Genomic DNA, 20,214 nt, shown 5'->3' with positions numbered 1-20,214 from the left:
TATCACCCCTCAATTTAAAGCTATGTCCCCTCGTGCTAGCCATCACCGTCCGAAGAAAAAGGCTCTCGCTGTCCACCCTATATAATCCTCTGATCATCTTGTATGTCTCTATCAAGTCACCTCTTAACCTTCTGCTCTCTAACGAAAACAGCCTCAAGTCCCTCAGCCTTTCCTCATAAGACCTTCCCTCCATACCAGGCAACATCCTGGTAAATCTCCTCTGCACCCTTTCCAATGCTTCCACATCCTTCCTATAATGCGGCGACCAGAACTGTACGCAATACTCCAAGTGTGGCCGCACCAGAGTTTAGTACAGCTGCAACATGACCTCATGTCTCCGAAACTCAATCCCTCTACCTATAAAACCTAACACACCGTACACCTTCTTAACAACCCTATCAACCTGGGTGGCAACTTTCATTGATCTTCTTTACTTATTATGAAGATTTTCTGCAATTCTCTTGAAGCTGTAAGATGAATTATTTGGAATGCAGCTCCAAAGCAAGGAATTCGAAAATCAAGTGTGGAGACCAGTGTATCCAATGTGTGACCTCATGTCCTGCATGTGTAGTAACTAAAATTAATGACAAAGATTTGGAGATGTCACAGATTGAGCACACCGATCTCTACAGCTGATCCTTCCATTAGCTGTGTTTACAGCATCACCAGTAGATCATACCATAGTGTGTTTATTGAAACATTAAACCAGTGGAAGTAACTGGACCATTAGGGTAACATCCTGTTGCAGTCAAATAAATGATATATGACCGTGTAGATTTCTGAAAAAGCTTCTGGTATGCTGTTTTATCACATTTAACATAACCATATGATTACATTTCAATGTGTACAGAATCTGTGTAGGAAATAATGTACATCTAAAAATGTAATCACTGGAAATGTCTGTTTATATCTGGCTTTATTTCGCTAAAATTGCAAGTACAGGGGTGACATTTTAATTCTCTCAAAACCGTTACATATGGTCAGTGAAAATCAGGCACAATATCACTTCATCTGTAGCAGGAGTGAAGTGCAGGCCTCTCTCATCGACTTTCGATAATACACTTTTAAAATCTTCTTTATTTAATACATGCATTGAAGGATCCAATTAACAAATAGCTTATGCTAATCTTAAGCCTGAGGTTTTTGAATTCAAAAATGGTTGCTATTGAGAGGGAAACAAACAGTGCTGTTTTAGAGAATAAATCCACATTGAAAGAAATATTCACTGTAATAATCTGTTCCAGCATGCAAGATTCTATCCTTAGCTCTTTACCTGAATTTTCCAGTTTTGACTCTATCTAATGGGTATATAACTGAGCATTATCCAGCAAATATTTTTCTGATTTTTTTTCTTTCTGTATGCAACTGTTAAATATGATTACAACTGAATAAATATTTTCTTTTACCAATTCGTAATTGTTTAAAGTGATAAGAGTTGCAGAGGAGCAGTTTTCCTTTAACTATTTAATCTGACCGTATGCATATTTGTGTGGGAGGGGGGTGGAAAGAGAGCGCTGTTTCAAGAGTTTTCCTCTTAAAACATTTCTTTCTGTTCCCTCTGTCCAGAGTGCTGCTGCAATCTCTGCTACAGTTAGTGATGACAACAAAATCATCGTGTCACTCCAGCCATCTGATGTGACGAATGGATCTTCTCTGTACTATGTGAAGATAACACAGTCTGTTAACCTGACTAATTATAAACTGCAGTTCAAAGACTTCAACAGTACGCTCCCTCCTCCTGTGGTCTTCAATGCTTCTTACCATGGGATCTACTACTTAGTGACCCTACTGACTGGCAACTCAAAATCAACCGTTAAGCCAGTACATTTAGTTGCTGTACTAACAAGTAAGCAACTTTTGTTTGTTTATTATGTTCATCAGTAAGTCAATTATAATTTAATGGATGCTGAGCAACGTGTCATGCCTTTGGAAGGTCAGTTATCTAGAGCAGAAGAGAGAAACCTGGTTTCTCAGCATCTCCTACAGCCTCTGGATGTCGTTTACTTCATGTGATGTCTTTGGAACATGGAGTTCCACATATAGCACTTAGTAACTGCTCAGGTTTATAGAATATTCCTAATGTTTTGCATCAGCCTTGATTAATCTCCAAAGATAATTTTCTGTTTGACATTCAGAATCATTGATATTAAATTACATGAAAATCCTGCATATTAATATATGGAAGGAAAGTGTCAACCTGTAATTACTTAATCGCATTTGGCTTAATTTTACGAAATATTGCTTAGATTACCTATTTCCTCTCAGTTATATATAAGGTGTTACAGAAACTTCAGTATCTGCTTGGTGAAATTGACAGCAATGAATGCATTTACTGTTGCAAGTTTAACGCTTGAATGATGTAAGTCACTAGATCAGTGTAGAAAAGTTTAATCAGTATTTAGCTAAGGTTGCACTTGACTCCCCTAAGCGTATCCATTACCTATAAGGCACAAGTCAGGAGTGTGATGGAATTTTCCCCACTTGCTTGATGAGTGCAGCTCCAACAACACTCAAGCTTGACACCATCAAGGACAAAACAGCCTACGTTATTAGCATCACATCGACAAGAATTCACTCACTCCACCACTGATTTTTAGCAACAGTGTGCATTACCTTCAAATTAGACTGCAAAAATTCACAAAGGCTCCCTTTACTACACCTTCCAAACTCTCAACCTCTTCCATCTGAAAGGACCAGGGCAGCAGATAAGAAAAGTTCCCATCTAAGCCACGCACAACGTGACTTGGAAATCTAATGCCATTCCTTCATTGTGTCTTGGTAAAAATCCTGGAACTTTCTCTCTAACAGCACTGTGGGTGTACGAGGCTGCGGAATTTCAGGAAGGCAGTTCAGCACCACCTTCTCATGGGCAACCAGCAGGAAACGGTGGACTATCTGAATGAGTTCTTTTTAAATCCTAAGATAGGTTGTGTTTGTTAATAGGTGACTTTCCAATTCCTAATTCACAATGGGGAAGCCACACTCAAAAATAGATATACAGCATTATGACCCGATTAAAGTATTTTTGACAATGTAGTCAACTTATAAACAACAAACTTATATTTGTTTCTATTCCAATTTCATTAATAGAAAAATTGGAGCATCATGTGGAACAAGTTTCAATTGCAGTAATGAACATTGATCTTCATAAACTTTTTACATTATTGCATTACAGTTATTAATCTCAGTTAAAATAAAGTTGATACCTGTGTCACAAAGGCCAATTTATTTGCCATATAAGTACACCAACTGCTTTATATTAATATTGTACCAAATAATCTCTTATCTGAAGAGATTACCTGGATCTATTGAGTAAGTAATAAATCGATTTCCATTAAATACAATGACAACATCTCAGTCAAGCAAAGTGCCTTGATGGATAAAATAGAGCAGTAGCCAGATTTGATAAATTACTTACTTTACTTATCCTATCCCTAACTGTTAATTTCTTACAAAAAAAACTGGCTGTAATGCAGGTGTCAATATTTTTACTCTAAGCCGCCTCTTGAGATATTTTTTAAGTGGGCTAATTATTAATCGATGAAGACTCCTGTTTGCTTTCCAGGATTGTTTTTCATTCTCATTTGCCTTCATTGGGTGATGCACCACATAGTAATAGTATTTTCTGTGCTTGTGTTGAAATTTGGGGGATTTAGAGTCACACAGGAGCAGAATTAGAAGAAATCACCATTTTTTGTCAATAATCATCACTGCTCCATTGAAGTTAAGCCTATAACACAAGAGGAAAGCATTAATTTCCTGGATACCACAGTATTTAAATTGACACATGGTAACAGGAATAAGTTAGCAATCGATCTTTTTAAAAAAAAAACATACACTTCCTGTGCATAAAATGCCAACACCCTAAATATGCTTTCTGTGAACTGATGAGGTCACACCTAAGCAGCTGCATGTTTGTTTCCAACATACTGTGCCTCTAGTAATTAACGGTATGAGTTATGGGTTTGAAATGTGATAATACATAAATGTAACTTTTAGTATGTGAAACTGTTGAATTCTTAAATATCCAATTGAATACAATATTCATTACAGTAGCCTTCACTACATTTCCCATTTACCCCCAGAGTAGCTTCTGAACACCTGTAGACATTAGTGAGAAACTCAACATTTCAGTAGCCAGGAATTCATTACTTTAATTTTCACGGCTTCCATGCACCCGAATGTCCCTTTGTTGATTGATTTGTAACCTGCCTCTCTCCCCTATCCAGCTCCTACTTCCTCTCCTGCTCATCCTAACCAACTAGTTTCACTCTCAGATGTCTGTTCCCGTTTGTTCACGGCATTACTCACCACCTCGGTGCAACTACAATCACAATTCGCTTCTCTCCAAAATTTTCATTTGATAGGTGCACTATGTATGTACTGTGCAGGGGGAGAACTTTTCTCCAGTTGTTTTCTCTTGCGATTGAATTTGGCTGGGCACTTTGGAGGTTTCAGAATGGAAATTGCCCACTATCCCATGTATTTTGAGCCTTGCTGTAGTGCGTTGATCCATTCCCTGTTTGTATCAGGCACAGATATCGCGTGAACAAGGACTCCAGTGAGAGGCTGCAGAAAACAGGGAAGGTAATGATTGTTAAAATAAGAGATTGGTGGCTGTCAGTTTTACAAGTGACCTTAACCCATTTACTTTAAGCAGATTAACTCCTGCCCAGTGCATTTCCCACCAGAATGTAATAGCTTAAATATTATGTGCTTCTCTCGTATAAAATTTTTCTCGACCTTTTGCAGTGAACAAGTTAGTGTAATGTAGACTGGTGTCGGCACTCAAACAATATAATGCAATTATATGTGTCAAATCTTTACACTCATACATCCCTGTCAACAGACTATTTTGAGGTTCTAAAACTGTTCATGTTCACAATTTGTTCTCTCTTCTAACTTTTATAAATATATACACCTTCATAATAAACTCTAGGAATGGCAAACTCAACAACAAATTATCATTCAGAGATAGCAAGAACTGCAGATGCCAGAGTCAGAGATAACACAGTGTGGAGCTGGAGAACCAGCAGGCTAGACAGCATCAGAGGAGCAGGAAAGTTGACGTTTCGGGCCGGGACCCTTCAGAAATCTTCAGAAACAATTTATCATTGTTCTGTGCTATATTCTTTTTCCTCTTGGTCCTGCCCATACATCTTCACTAATCATGTACTTATCAGAAAGATTCATAGCAAACTTTACTGGAAGACAGCATAAAAGATGTCATCAGTGTGAGAGCCAATTTTCAACTTGTGTTCCTGAATCAATTTGAGTTTACATGTTGACCTGAAAATGAAGTCTATAGGCAGAGTTTAATGTTGGGAGGAAGAGGCACATAATACAGTGGGAATGTATGGGGAGGAGACCCCATCACCATCTCAATTTCTCCAGTTAATTCCAGGCAACGTTGACAATGTCCTTCCATCCAGATGCCAATTAAGCCTTTTAAATGGCACCTTGAATACTTCATCCTGCCACACTAGTGTTTAACCAGTGGAAGATGGGCACACACTTTTTAGGCAAACAATAGGTAAACCTTGGGCAGTATGTCTGTAGTGTGATGGCCTCTTGTCTGGAATCTTGTGTCCAATGGAGAGAGCTGCAGAGCTAAGGAGGCATCTGAGGGAAGCTCCCTCCTCCGTCCACTCCCACTCAGTCCTCAGCAGTTTACAAATACCTATCCCTCCCTGGCAGCACATGATGAGCCAGCTCCACTCATCTTTATCTCCAGTGACAATCTTCCCCTTTAGGCCTGTTGCAGAACTGGCGGTCACTCCCAGTACTGGGGAACTGCTGGTCTCCAATGTAGTCAGTAGCCCTTGGAGGCAGGTCATCCATGCAAACTGTCCCTTGTGGAGCCGGAAACACTGATAGCAGCGGTAGGATTCCCAATTGGTACCTAATCCCAACATGGCTCCTAGAAATTGCCATAGCAGGGCACCACCAGTTCTTAACTTAGTGGATAGGTTTGCAGGCCTGATCTTTAAATTCTGCCTTACGTTTGATTTTTCAACATAGACAGCATGACAATACATAATTGGACAAAGAGAAAACACAGCAGGGATAATTTCTAGTGCTCTGGAGCCTTGCTGCTGGGAGTTCTTAATGGAGACTCTAGTACACAAGATAAGCTAAAATTTTCAAACTGTGTAATTAAGGAACATAGCTTCTGGCTGAGTGTGTGAAATCAGAAGTTTGTGTGTGTTCGAGGAAAATACATATGATATAGATGCAATTTCAAACTTAAAAGTCTAGGGTTTTCTAATGAAGAATAGTGATGTTGATCATTGGAAAACAGCCTGTACATGCTACTTGAATGTAGTGCTGTTGCTGCTGCCCTTGCCAACTCCTAGATTTAATTTACTTGTTTGATCGAATAGTGACAGGTCAGGCCATTGCAGTGTCACATTTTGCTCACTTGGAAATGTAATTAAGGTTACATTTGAAAATCGGTGTCAACAAAAACTCTCTTAACACACTGCACCAAAAGCAAATTGGCCATCCAGACTAGTGCCTTTCCAATTTATATGCAGTTGTACAATCAACCTGAAAATAGTTGATCCTAATCGGTATTCAATGTCTTTCGACTGTTCCCTTCGGTCCTGTGCTTCGTTGTCCTTTATGTGATTGTTGAGATTTGTGCTGATTTCTGATAAAGAATTCAATATTGAGTCCTTCAGAAATTTCCATTTTGCGATATGAAAATGCTCTCAATAACTACAATGGATGATGTTATAACCCAATTCAACCACTTTTTAAAATCAGTAGTGCTAAATTTCTATCAGTAAGGCCAAATCATACTTGCTTTTGCATGTGCCATTGCTTTAGATTTCCCACTGGATATGGTTTCCTATTCCAGTCAGCCATCATTTAAGATCAACATCAACTTAGTCTACTTGATGCCAAGGCATGCATTGATGTCTTAATTGTTTTAAAATTTCCTGTACAGAAATGGGAATTAAGATGTTTATTATTATCTGGCATGGAAAATACATCAAATTTCAAGATTTTTTTAAAAAACACTTCTTTTGTTGCAAAGAAGACTTCAATGGCACATTAGCCATACAAGGCTGCAATATGTTATCTTAGATTGTGAAGTCACTGTTTTGTGTCCTCAGTTTTCAATTAAACAGGCTCCAAATCTCAGGCACGCCATCAGTCAACATACAGAGAATTCTCTTCAAACAGCCGTCGCAAATCAGTACATTCAATTACTTTTGAAGACTGACTCTTTCTCGAGATCAGAAAATAAATTTCTCGCCACAGAAGAGGATGGAATTTATTGACTGTAAAATTCATCCATGTCTCAGATGCTCATGGGTTCAATCTCCCCTCCAGGATTTGAGCATGAAATCTAATCTGACACTCTGGTGCAAGAATGAGGAAGTGCTAGATTGGCATTGCCTTTCGTGTGAGTCATTAAACTAAGATCCTGGTCACCTCCTTAAATGGATATGATGAGTTACTCAGCCCTATTTGCAGAATAGCACAGGAATTCTCCATTGTCCTGAAAAAACATTGATCCTTCAACCAACGAAAAGGAGCCAGTTTAACTGCCCCCAATCTTACCACTGTTTGAGGAGCTTGCTGTATGATAGTTTGCCTCCAGAACAAGAAGGAAAACACTTCAAATGTAAATAATCTACTTTGAAACATTTTGGGACATCCAAAGCAAACGAAAGGTCTCATTGAGATGCAAATTCAATTATTTACTCTTTGTGAAGGTGAGGAAAGAGGTGTACTTTAGAAATTGCAGATAAAACACAGCCCTTTAGTCTGGTGATTTTTTTTCATTCAAGAGGTGTGAATGTCAATGGCAAGGCCAGTATTTATCCCAATTCCAACGCATTATACAAGAGAAAGTCACCACCTTGAACTGATGCTGTTCATGTAGGTTAGATATATCAATAGTGCTGTAAGGGAGGGATTCCAAATTTTTCAAAATTCCAAAATGTTGATCCATTGACAGTGAAGGAATGGCGATATCTTTACAAATGTGGCATGGAGAGGAACAGAGGTAGTAGTCTAGCTGGAGCAACACAGCAGGCCAGGCAGCATCAGAAGAGCAGGAAAGCTGACGTTTCGGGTCGGGACCCTTCTTCAGAAAATATTCTTTTTCAGAAATTTTCTGAAGAAGGGTCCTGACACAAAATGTCAGCTTTATTGCTCCCCTGATGCTGTCTGGCCTGCTGTGTTCCTCCATCTCTCCACTGTGTTATCTCTGACTCCAGCATCAGCAGTTCTTGCTATCTCCCAGGTAGTAGTTTCATGTGCCTGCAGATCTGATTAATTTCAGGTGGTAGAGGCTTGGACGTTGGCATATGTCTGCAAAGTGAGTTCGTTATGAGTTGTTTTACAGGCTGCTTTGTTTCTTAGTATAAACCTATCTCTTTAGGGGTCAGTTTTACAAAAACAAAATTTTTTTTAGATTCCAATGGCAGCTACATGAAACAGCTCCTTCCTTTACATAATTAATCTCCATGGGAGCTACGTTGTTACTCATCCACTCATGTTAAAATGGTTTAACTATGACTAACACTTTCTCCATCTTTGCTAGAACCACTCCCAGTCAACAGTGTGGCTGTATACGACTACAAACAATCCCCACAAACTGGAGTTCTGTTTGACATTCAATACCCAAAGCAGACCACTAACTTTTTCTCAAGATTAAAATTAAGTTACTTGGAAGGCAGTTATTATCGAACATCACTCCACAAAGGTAAGAAAACATTTCTGACTTCCAGCGATTTGTTAGAACATCAGAATAAAAGAAATAGGAGCAGGAGTAGGCCATCTGGCCCCTCGAGCCTGCTCTGCCATTCAATAAGATCATGGCTGATCTTTTTGTGGACTCGGCTCCACCTACCTGCCCGTTCACCATAACCCTTAATTCCTTTATTGTTCAAAAATCTATCTGTCTTTAAATAATTTTCATGTTAATTGCAGATTTTGGTACAAAAGTATATTGTTGCAGATTGTACTTGAATGTCTAATTGTTGTTGGGCCAATTCTATCCGATGTACTTTGTGATGTGGTAAAGTTGGTCGAGGTAGGTGAGTTAGTCAAAAAAAAAATCAGTTGGAAAAGGATTACTTTGCAGAGATTGGGGAGAAAGCTGGTATGTCAGACCAACTGAGTGGCTCCTTCAAAGAACAAGTACAGGGTGATACAAACTCAATATAGAGCTGTAACATTTTAAAAAGACATTTGAATTCCAAGTTATTAACTGACAACATCATGCAATAACATTGCATGATTTAAAACAGAAAATATCTCCTGACAAAAGAATACATGATAACACTGCATTTCTTAAGAAGTTCCCATGCCATCCCAGCACCGCACCATTAGGTTTCTAATTTTATGTGAAAAGTTCATCTCGCATTGCAGTTTCTTGAGTATTCACTCAATTCTGTTGGAACCAAACCAATAGCTGTCTCAGGTCCCATACATACACTGCATTTCTTGTCCTATCCCAGACTGCCATTTTAAACTCCCAGATCTCTCTGCAATGATTCCAGTGTTGATATTTTCCACTTGTTTTATAAGACAGATCTTTAATTTTTCATAAACTTGGGTTTTCCATTCAAAGTAAGGTTTCCATTTGCATCTTTGTACATTGCCGCACAAAAGCTAGTTTCTTCTAGTTTCTGCTGCTCCTGTCTGTCATTCTGGCAGATGGTTCCCAGACTGACTACCCTCACAGATTGGGGAAAACAGCAAAGATATATTAAAACCAAGGAACCTTCTTTTCTCAACCCATCTCCATGGCAATGTGACACATGGTGTTTAGTTTCAGATAGAAATGCAAATCAACTATGTTTGATATTATACTTTTCCCTTGATCTGAACAGTATGTAGATAGTTCAAAATATTGTTTTGTTTAGTGGTTGCGTTCAAAATCTTCTCTGATCTGAGGGAATGAATAGGTTACCGTGGGGGGAGAGGAGGGAGATTTACACCCGTACTTCAAAGCTTCTCTTGGGTTATCCCAAACACAGACTATCTCCTAAAAAGACATTCAGAGAGGCTATTATAACCCCAGGTGTGAATATTTCTAACCACCATCCCAGCAACAAATTAGAATTTCCCTTTTGATGTGCAGCTCTGGACCTAATTATAAATACTTTAGACCTCCATAACATATCAATCGAAAGATATATTCCTAAAATACAATCCTATGACATTACACTTTCAGGAAGGGCCAATGATCTCCTTCTGTACTATATAATTGTATGAAATTTGGATTTGTTCACTGTTCTTAAGATATCCACTCTCTTTAGGCACTGCAACACTTTCATTAAATGAACTGATCAACTTCATTTAGCTGCTTCTCAAATTTGACTGAGCAATTTGTTGCATTTTGAATCAAAGAATGTCTCCTATTTCTAATATAAGGAAATGATTACAGGTGCTTTAGAAAATTATCACATTTCCTCGTTGGAAGCATTTACTGTTCTAACTTCCTTGCACACAGCCTCACTGTCTGTTGCCTTGTCTGTTTCTTCAACCTCTGTGTTCACTTGGTGTCCTTCCCCTTTCCCTCCCACCAAAATGCTGTTGAGTCTAGCTAAATTGAAAATTTGGATGTTTGTTACAAAAAGATACAGTGGGTTAATGAACCAAGGTGGGTAGATAGAATACAGGTCAACCATAATCTCATTGAATGGGGGGCAGATTTTAGGGGCTGAATGCCCTACAGCTTTTCCTATATTCCTCTCCCCTGGTTTCTGTTTACACTGTCTCCCTTTGTCATTCCTCTCCATTCACCACCCCATCTTCCTTATCAATTTACAGTGCTCTCTGGGACAGATACACTTAAACATTTTCCTAAGAGATTTTCAAACAAGTCTCAATCATCCTTCCTCATCAAAGAAGGAACTCGTGGCTGTGACTAACTTCTTTGTTACTTTTTTTGATGTGCAGCTTTTTTTTTAAGAAAACTGTCAGCTGCTTTTTAAACTTGGAACTTCATGGAAGACTGTGAAATCTCACTCTCTGTAGCAAGTTACATTTATATTGTACCATACCTTACTGTGGGAAAATTGGGCTCTGTCTACTGTGATCCTGCTTGATTTGCATCCCTAAGAAGCACTGTGCTTCCCTTTACAGTGCCTTTCTGGGACTCCAGAGTCAGAAACAAAACCCTTCTGAGGAAACATCACTGGACCCGAAAATGTTAACTTTACCTTCTCTCCACGGAAGATGCCAGACCTGCTGAGATTTCCCAGCAATTTCAATTTTTGTTTCTGATTTCCTGCATGCAGTTCTGTGTGTGTGTTTTTTAAACTTCAGATTCAGGTTTTTCCCTGATATTGACTATTGCTGCACATTGGTGAACGTTTTCAACTCAAAGTTCCCAGAAGGAACCTTTTGTGAAGGGCAGTTTCAGACTACTATCTCAATGTTAGCTCTATTGCTGAACCTTTTTTGCCTTGAATTTACAACATAACTCCAATTGTCTCCAAGAGATTAAACTGGACAGGCTGCGAGTATATTTCAAGCACACAACCCTGTGGGTCTAATACTTTATAAAAGACATAGACTCCAGAATGAATTACAGTATTATGTGATTGCATTGTATAAAAGGTAAATTATTTAACAGTTAACATATGTACAGCTAATGTAAACAGTTAATGCATGAATGTTTAATGTAATCTATTGGATTCGTTTCTTCATCTTAGGCCTTTGAAATGAAATTTTCCAGGTCATTTACCACTTTTTGACCCCATGTTGTTCTGTGATTTTGTTTGACTCTCCCAGATGATTATAGAGTTGTTGGGTGGTGGGGGTAGAAAGCATCCACTTATGAGGCTTCCAGCATCAAGTGTGTGGGTCAGGTTTGAAAGTCCAGCTTCTGTTTCCTCACACATCCTCTCGAATGTGACTTTTGACACAATCGAAAATTATTTATTCTATAAATGATTCAGGATCCATTTCGACGGATTGGGTGAGATTTGAACTCATCCATGAGGTACCCTTTTGCAGATAGATGAAAGTGGGCCCCATGCGGTCTAATGTGGTTTAGTTTGATACTAATCGTGCAATTTATAGTGTAAATGCAGCGTTTATACAGAGTTTGGTCTGACAGCGGAATGGAGAGAGATTTACAGGAGCAATTGTTTGTTTCCCAATTAGTTTGGGACTCCCCACACAATTTACACAGCACAAGTTTAGTTTTGGTGTGAGATCTCATTGGGCAATTTCTAAACCTGCGCCACAAATGAGATTAATGCAGAATATGCATATGAAGCATAATAAAAGAAAAGTGCTGCAAATGTGAAGATTCCTGAACAAGTATGAAGCATTTCATACAAATGTTAACTTTCTGTTCTTGAGAAAATGGACTGCAAACAGTTGGTCAGCAACAAAATATCTTTTCTTTTCATGCACTGGCAAGAGTTTGGTGGTATTTTGGGAATGGTCTATCCTTCTAGCTTATTCCAAAATAACATGTTGATGCGTAATGGCAATCCTATAGTGCAATATTCGGTACAGTTTCCAAATGAACATCGCTCAATCACCATTTATGAGAAAATGATGAAGACGGGAGCCTTAGAAAATTGGTTCCTTTTTTAAATTACCCTTTTTTCTAATTTAAAGGCTTCTAAAATAAATTTGCAGTGCTTAATCTGTGATGTAACTGTGTTGTGTTGTTTACTGTCGATAATTTTTAAAAACAGATTTTCTGAAGGGCAAGTTAATTTTCAACACTTGGCTACCTGGAACATGCTACAGTAACATTACATTCCAACTGGTGGCAGAGGCAAATGTCAATCAAGTTCCATTAATGGAGTACAGTGCCATTAGCCATGAGCCAAAACATCATCGAACAGGTAAAACTGCCTTTACAAACGGTAACATTGAAGCTCAGTGGTAGCAATAGGAATACATAATCTCTAGGCAGATAGAGAGAACTGACATTTGGGGCAGCATGGTGACTCAGTGGTTAGCACCTGCTACCTCTCAGCCCCGTGGACCTGGGTTCAACTCCAGCCTTGGATGTTCTTGGGAGGGTCAGTGTGGATTAAATGATGTTTCCACATTGTGGGGATTCTATGATTCTATGAACTTTGTAAGTTAGAACTTTGTAATAGCCAAAACACATACAGGATACATTCATGATATCACTTCCCTCCTAACACGTCCAGCCAACTACCACGTGGTTAGCTCATGCTAGAAGTTGAAGTCACAGAAAACAACCAGGCAGCTTGAAACACTGCCTGCATTACACTCAATGGTCTCCCATTAAACACGCAGTATGATCTCCTCACACGTTTCCAGGGTTTCAAATTTAGTCCATCTGTATCTCGCTTACAAAATAGTGGAAGATCACATCACTAGTTGCTGTTTGAATAGTATTTTATTTCCCTGATTCCCTGAGAGGAGACTGACAGGAGGGAAATAAACCAGTAGTGCTGGAATTAGTGTCAATACAGCGAGGTTCTGGAGGAACACAGCAGGTCAGGCAGCATCAGAGGAATAGGAGAGTCAATATTTCAGGCCTAGACCCTTCATCAGGACTGCTCCTGCTCCTCTGATGCTGCCTGACCTGCTATGTTCCTCCAGCTCCACACTGTATCAACTCTGACTCCAGCATCTGCAGTCCTTGCTATCTCTGGGTATTGGAATTATTCTTTATAAAAACATTTTTTTTTTCAGAAGATTCCTGTTGATTTAGCTCAATGATCTTCTCTTGGAATTTGAGCCAGATGCTTACAATTGCATTAGAACTTTCCTCCACATTTATTGCATTCTAGGCTTTTGAAATTTGGATTTGTGACATTAATGTCCATTGGTTGTTTTTGTCTTCCTACTAGAGTCGTTAGTTGGAGGATTTTCATATCGAACAAAGATGCATTTAGTTGCCTGACCCTTTCTGCATCCCAAAGGCCCGGAATTATGCTTTACACCCTTCATGATTCTTCTGTAATGTGGCTGTATGTTTTCTGAGGTAGAATGAATGAACCTGTATATCTTGCTTCAGAATAGAACTGCCCAGTGATCAGTAAAATGCAAGTGAAACTTGCTACTTATTGTTTAATGTCCTCTTAAGTGCCTAGTATCTAATTTATCTTAGTAATTATCTCAATATGATCAATAGATGCTTTTATACTTGTTTTAGCTTCTGTCAATGAAGAAATTCTAGCTGTTCTCTTGTTCAGTTGTGGATCCTGGTAAGAATAACCTTGTCTAATCCCACAGTAGGATCTTTTCTGAATCAGTATGAACTGTTTCAATATCCATTACCAGCATCATTTTTATTTGATTGCAGGCATCGCTGGCTGGGCCAGCATTTATAGACCAACCCCAACTGCCCTTGAGAAGGTGAACAGTTTTCTTGAACTGCTGCAGGCTTTGTGGTGTGGCTACATCTACAGTGTTATTGGGGAGGAAGTTCCAGGAGTGTAAACCAGCAACGTTGAAGAAATGGTATTGTAGTTCCAAATCAGGATAGTGTGCGGATTGGAGGGGAGCTCCCAGGTAGTGGTGGTGGTGTTCCTTTGTGCCTGCTGCCCTAGTCATTTGCAGGATTGGAAGATGCTGTCAAAGGAGGCATGGTGTGCTGCTGCAGTGCATCTTGTACATGGTACACACTGTATGTTGATGGCAGAGGGAGTGGATGTTGGCACATAGGGTACCAAGGATGTGGCTGCTTCGTCCTAGATGGTATCAAAATTGAGTGTCGTTGGAACTGCTCTAATGTAGGCAAGTGATGAATACTCCATCACACTCCTGAATTGTCCCTGAAGGACTGTGGATATATGTTAGGGGAGTTACTCACCACAGAATTTCCAAACTCTGACCTGCTACTGAAAAAACATCACTATTTACGTGGTATGTCCTTTTCTGGTTCTGGTTGATGGTAATTCTTAGAACATTGATGGCAGAGGATCCAGTGGTGGTAATTTGTTCCCATCTGAATCCATGCGCCATCTCACTTCATTTTTTTTTTAAAGTCTTATCAAACATGAAAAATTTATTTTTTTATTGCTTGCCCCTTTCAGGGCTATCATTATATCTGTTACCTGCTACTACTGAAGCTCCTGTTTCATTTTACATTCAAATATTCTAAACAGCAGTAGTCCTAAAGCTGTTCAACATGGGACTCCACTTATTTCTAATAACAGTTGTAAAAACATCACATTTTGTATTTAGAAAAAAAAAATGTTTTTGTCAGCAAGCTATCAGCATACTTAACTCTGCACAAAATTTACTACACACATTTTCAGCACGGAGTAGATGTATTGAGAGCTCAGGTACAGATTTAGGGTTAGAAAGATTAATTTACCACTGGAATAGATGTTGAGCTGGCTACAAATCAGGTGCACTGATCTCTCAATTTAAATTTTCAGCATGAGCTCCTGTCATGTGAAAGTCTAATCAAGGAGCAGTTAAATTCTGAAAATAGTGCAGATTGTCATCATTGAGAAAACAATGTGCATTATGCATGCATTACAAGTACATATCCTTTTTAGCTGATTATAGTTTGTTTTGATACTGGAGACCTAATTCAATATCTTAGTATCGTGTACAAAGCTCTTTTAAAATCTTAGAATAAAAATACAGTAATTCTAACTTGACTTAATATCTCATCAATAAGCAAATCTCTCTTTTGTCCTTGACAGTACCCTACCCCCCCAGTAATGTGTCAATGAAGATTGTGTACAAGAGACATCAGTCTGTCAGTGAAATTCATGCTGGTCATGAACGTTATTCTCTCAACGCGACTAAAACTGCCGATGAGCGAAGCAATGCAATTGATACCGAGATCAGTGACCCTACAGCAAACCAGTCAGCCGGACAGGGAGATAATAAATTTATCAATGACGTTGAAAAGAAAATGAAAGCTAACTGGGCGCTGGAGTTCCATGCAGACAGTAAAGAGATTTCAGCGAGTGGAAGCGATTATTTAGATGTAATGAATGCTACTGAAGGCGATTCTCCAAATATTAATTACACGACCACAGAGTCTGTGCACTCTGTGACCAGTCCAAAAACTGTGTGGCTTGTGCTCCAGTGGTTCCCACCAAAATCATACACAACTTATGATGGCTTCAACATTTACATCCAAAGGGAAGGTAGGCTAAGCTATCAACGCCACTGCATTAAAAAAAACACATATTTCAAGTTATCTTATTCATCATTATGTCTCTCTGTGGCTCACTGGGTAACATATTTTTCTGTAGAACGTTATGGGTTCAGACCCCACTCCAGAGAGTTGAGCATGCTATCCACTTTTGCGCAGTGAGTGCTGCACTGTTGGAGGTGCCACATTTTGGATAAGGCATTTAACCTGCCTTTGTCTTCCCTCGTCAAGTGGACATTAAAAAGTCCCGTGGCAGTATTTCAAAGCCCCTAAGGCTTTGACAAATTGTATTGGGCTGGAATCAGAACTGTTACTTTTTTCTCAAGGTTAATGCAAATGATAAAAAGCAATTTTTGAAACACAAATTGGCCACTGTCTAGCAGTGTGTGTTTCTTCCTCCAAAATTCTTGAAAATATAGAAGCTATTTTCCAGGATACTGTAATAAAAACAAAGTAATGCGAATACTGGAAATATGAAATAATAGCAGAGAATGCCGAAGAAACTCCACAGGCCTGGCAACATTGTGGAGAAGGAAATGGAGTTAAATTATTTGGATCTAATATGATCCTTTTCTGTAATTTTGTATACTGTATACTTATAACAGGTACATACAATTGGAACTAAAATGAGCACATCCTGGACATTTACTCCCTGCAAAAACATGCTGAAAATAGTTTCAGTACTTTGCACGTATATGCACATTTTATTGTTATTGTTATTGTTATTGTTATTGTTATTGTTATTATTATTAAATATTAATATTTAATATTATTCTCCTGCAGAGAACCCTGCTGAAGTTTTCACAGTAGAAAATGACAGTTATGTTTTCGAGCTGGAACTCCAAGAGGCGGGAAAGTACAACGTCAGTGTAACAACTGTCAGCTCCTTTGGGATCTGTCCGACTAGAGAGAGCTCATCCAAGAAAGCCTTGACTTTTTACCTAAGTGAGTACATTGTTGCATGGGATGAATGAGGTAGCTTCTGCAGACAAATTCAATTTCAGGGCCGCTTTTCGGGAATTGAATTCACAATTATCCCAGGGCAGCAGCAAAGATACTGTGCGGAACAGCTCCAAGCATTGAAACCACAAATAGGTCACTCTGCCTTCATGTCCAAACAGTGTGTCAGAAATAAGCATGCGTATTGCATGTTGAGCAACTGCTTTAAAACTGCTTATGTACTCAGCTGTCCCTCAGGTCATGAGACAACATGGATACCCCTTTATACCACTGTCAAAGCATGAGTGCCAAGGGCCAAGCATAATACTTTAACTGTTGCATGATCTTTAATTGACCGAGCCTGTTTACAATCAACCAGATATGAAGAATATGAGAAGTAGCAGCAAGATGGCACAGTATACTACTTATATATACCTACTTACCTTCAGAAAATCATGAATCTCTGTAAAATATACCCATGAATTTTGTAATGGAGAAAGCATTGAGTCATTTCATTTTTTTTTGATATTCATGGAAAGAATGTTGCCTAAAGCTTTTCATCTTGCACTCATCGATCCTAACGTAAGATTGCCAAATTTCAAACAGTCACAATAATTTATGTTGCCTTTTCACCTGCAATATAAATTGCTCTCATCATTAGAGATTTGACATTTTTGTGTCATGTTCCAGTATAGTCAGAACTTTTAGTCAAATTTTTTAAAAAACTGAAGAAAAGGCTGCAAAGGTTGTCCACCTATGAGTCACCTGACTTCTTTTGTGGATTGAAACTGCTCCACAGTTTAAGTGGGAATGAAAGGAACACTCCACACTGATGTATCAGTGCTTTCTTGAAACTAGTTCAGAAAAGTAATAATTGAAACACAGACACTAGATGACTCTCAAGGTGTCAAGTAACAATATAGAATGATTGGAATCGACAGACACATCGCTCTTCGTTTAGAAACAGGACTTTGAACTTGCGGAAGTTGTGTGATGAGGCAGCCATGTTTGTTCTCTGCTTTTTTAAATTTCTTGCAATAGGAATTTCCAGCTTGCAGGCAGAGAAATTTTATTTAAAAAGTCATCCCATCATTCAAAGTCTACTGGTCTGCCATGAAAATGACTGTGATAATTGTTTTACCATCACCTGTGTGTGTGTGTGTGTATGTACATGTACGTGACAGAGTGAAATGTTTTTTTAAAAATCCAGAGCATGTGTGATAATATATAACCTTCTTGATTTTACCCTGTACATACTCCACATAGAGTCATATAGTCGTACAGTATGGAAACAGACCCTTCGGTCCAACCCGTCCATGCCGAACATAATCCCAAACTAAATTAGCCCCACCTGTCTGCTCCTGGCCCATATCCCTCCAAACCTTTCCTATTCTTCTTCTTACCTAAATGCCTTTTAAACGTTGTAATAGTACCCACATCCACCACTTCCTCAGGAAGTTCATTCCACATGCGAACCAACATCTGTGTAAAAAAAAATTTGCACCCTTGGCTTTTTTTTAAATTTCTCTCTTCTCACTTTAAAAATGTGCCCTCAAGTCTTGAGATTCCCCCATCCTTGGGAAAAGACAGCAAAAGCCCAGCCAGCAAAAGCCACATCCCGTGAAGGAACAGGAAAAATATTTTAACCTCGAAAAATGTGGTGCGGGAATTGCTTATTGGGACCCTTACTCTGGGGCTGTGAAAGCACAGATCCTTTATATCCCAAACTCTGATCATTAGCGGTAAAAAGGAACACGCAAATTCTCTTTGTGACACTTGCATTTACCCTGATGAGTGCAAGAGAAAAAGCTGTGGCAAAATGGTTCTCTTTACAGCAACATTCAAGTTCCATACTATCAAGCGAGCATGTCTTTTTTTTTGGTTTAGAAAGGCTTATATCTTGTTTCTGCTAGAATCAATTTTTCATTAATTTTGCTAAGAAAGGAATAGGTTTGAAGATTAAAAATATTTACCTAAAGAAGCACTGATAGTGGTTGGAAACTTGTCCTTGGGCACAATTACTGGAATTTTGCTGAGGTTCATAGATGATTCATACAGAAAATTAGGAGTTCCTACAACACACATGGTGGGAAGTCAAAAGTTTGACCTTTCTAGCCCACATGCAACATTCTCAATGTTATATGTTGCAATTTTTACACACAGCTCAAGTGAACAGGTGCTCACTTGAATGTAAATATCAGTCCTTGGTGTGACACCCTATAGAATTTCACGTTTTCTTCTCAAGCTCTATCCCATAGAAAATGGGCAGATTGCTGTTGATTAATGAAGTTGGCTTTGGAATATTTGTTAAAGGAATGTAGTGGTCTTTTAGTTGAAGTCATTTTTTTGAGCATTGAGGCAGTGACGTTTATTTGTGTTATTGAGTTCCTTTAGTTCAGTTTCATTTTTGCTCCTTTTTTCTGCCATTTACTGAAGCCTTCAATTTGCTGCATTCCTGACACGGCAGCCATCAATAGATGTTGCAGACCAGACAACTAGATAGATAGCAATTCATTTTCACATTCCGACTGTGCCACATGAATCGGTTGAACTGCAGCAGTTCATGTGAGAGGATAATCTGTTTCAGGTTTTGCGATGCCTCAAATAGTTTGTGTTTCTCAATTACACGGGATCCGTTCCCAGGTGGGCATGTCAAAATAACTTGTCCTCACCACCTTCACTGCAGATACAGTAGGGTGACCAGTAGTGACAACCACTGCAGGATGGCTCACAGTAAACCTCCAGACTGGGATGGTTATTTCTTTTGGAACAAAGGATAACATGATTAAGCTTCATTGTAACTAGATCCTCCCAGATTATTGCAGGACACATTTGCCAGTAAACCAGACTGCCTTTCATACTACCTTTACCTTTTATATGGCACTATTTGTATAAATATGCTGTGAACACAGATTATTGTTTCACCCCTTATGTTCTTCTCTTGCTCTGTGATCTAAGGCCATGGCTATTGTTATCATTGTAATAAATATGGGTGATTGAATTTTAACTTCCATCATTTTATGATTATAATTGAGAACTTCATGCGTTAAATAATTTTTTAAAGAAGACACAAACAATGATTTAAAATGGCCGCACGTTCACCTGACAATGGATTGAGGCAAGCTTCATGTGACCATGAGAGATAGTAGGAACTGCAGATGCTGGAGAATCCGAGACAACAAGGT

At 38.8% G+C, this 20,214-nt stretch overlaps 1 protein-coding gene across 1 annotated transcript in view; it reads left to right on the top strand.

The window, feature by feature from the left end:
• The window catches only part of ptpro (protein tyrosine phosphatase receptor type O), a 160,337-nt gene that overhangs the window by 61,890 nt on the left and 78,233 nt on the right, over positions 1-20,214 (top strand). Inside the window, exons 2-6 of the mRNA XM_020510969.2 lie at positions 1,567-1,846; positions 8,561-8,722; positions 12,684-12,836; positions 15,630-16,082; positions 16,874-17,035. Of these exons, the coding sequence (XP_020366558.1) occupies positions 1,567-1,846; positions 8,561-8,722; positions 12,684-12,836; positions 15,630-16,082; positions 16,874-17,035 (1,210 nt within the window). The remainder of the gene's footprint in view (positions 1-1,566; positions 1,847-8,560; positions 8,723-12,683; positions 12,837-15,629; positions 16,083-16,873; positions 17,036-20,214) is intronic.

Source organism: Rhincodon typus, chromosome 22 (assembly GCF_021869965.1).
Source record: "Rhincodon typus isolate 14 chromosome 22, sRhiTyp1.1, whole genome shotgun sequence".
In the NCBI taxonomy this organism is placed as follows: Eukaryota; Metazoa; Chordata; class Chondrichthyes; order Orectolobiformes; family Rhincodontidae; genus Rhincodon; species Rhincodon typus.
This window is presented reverse-complemented; position numbering and strand designations above follow the sequence as displayed.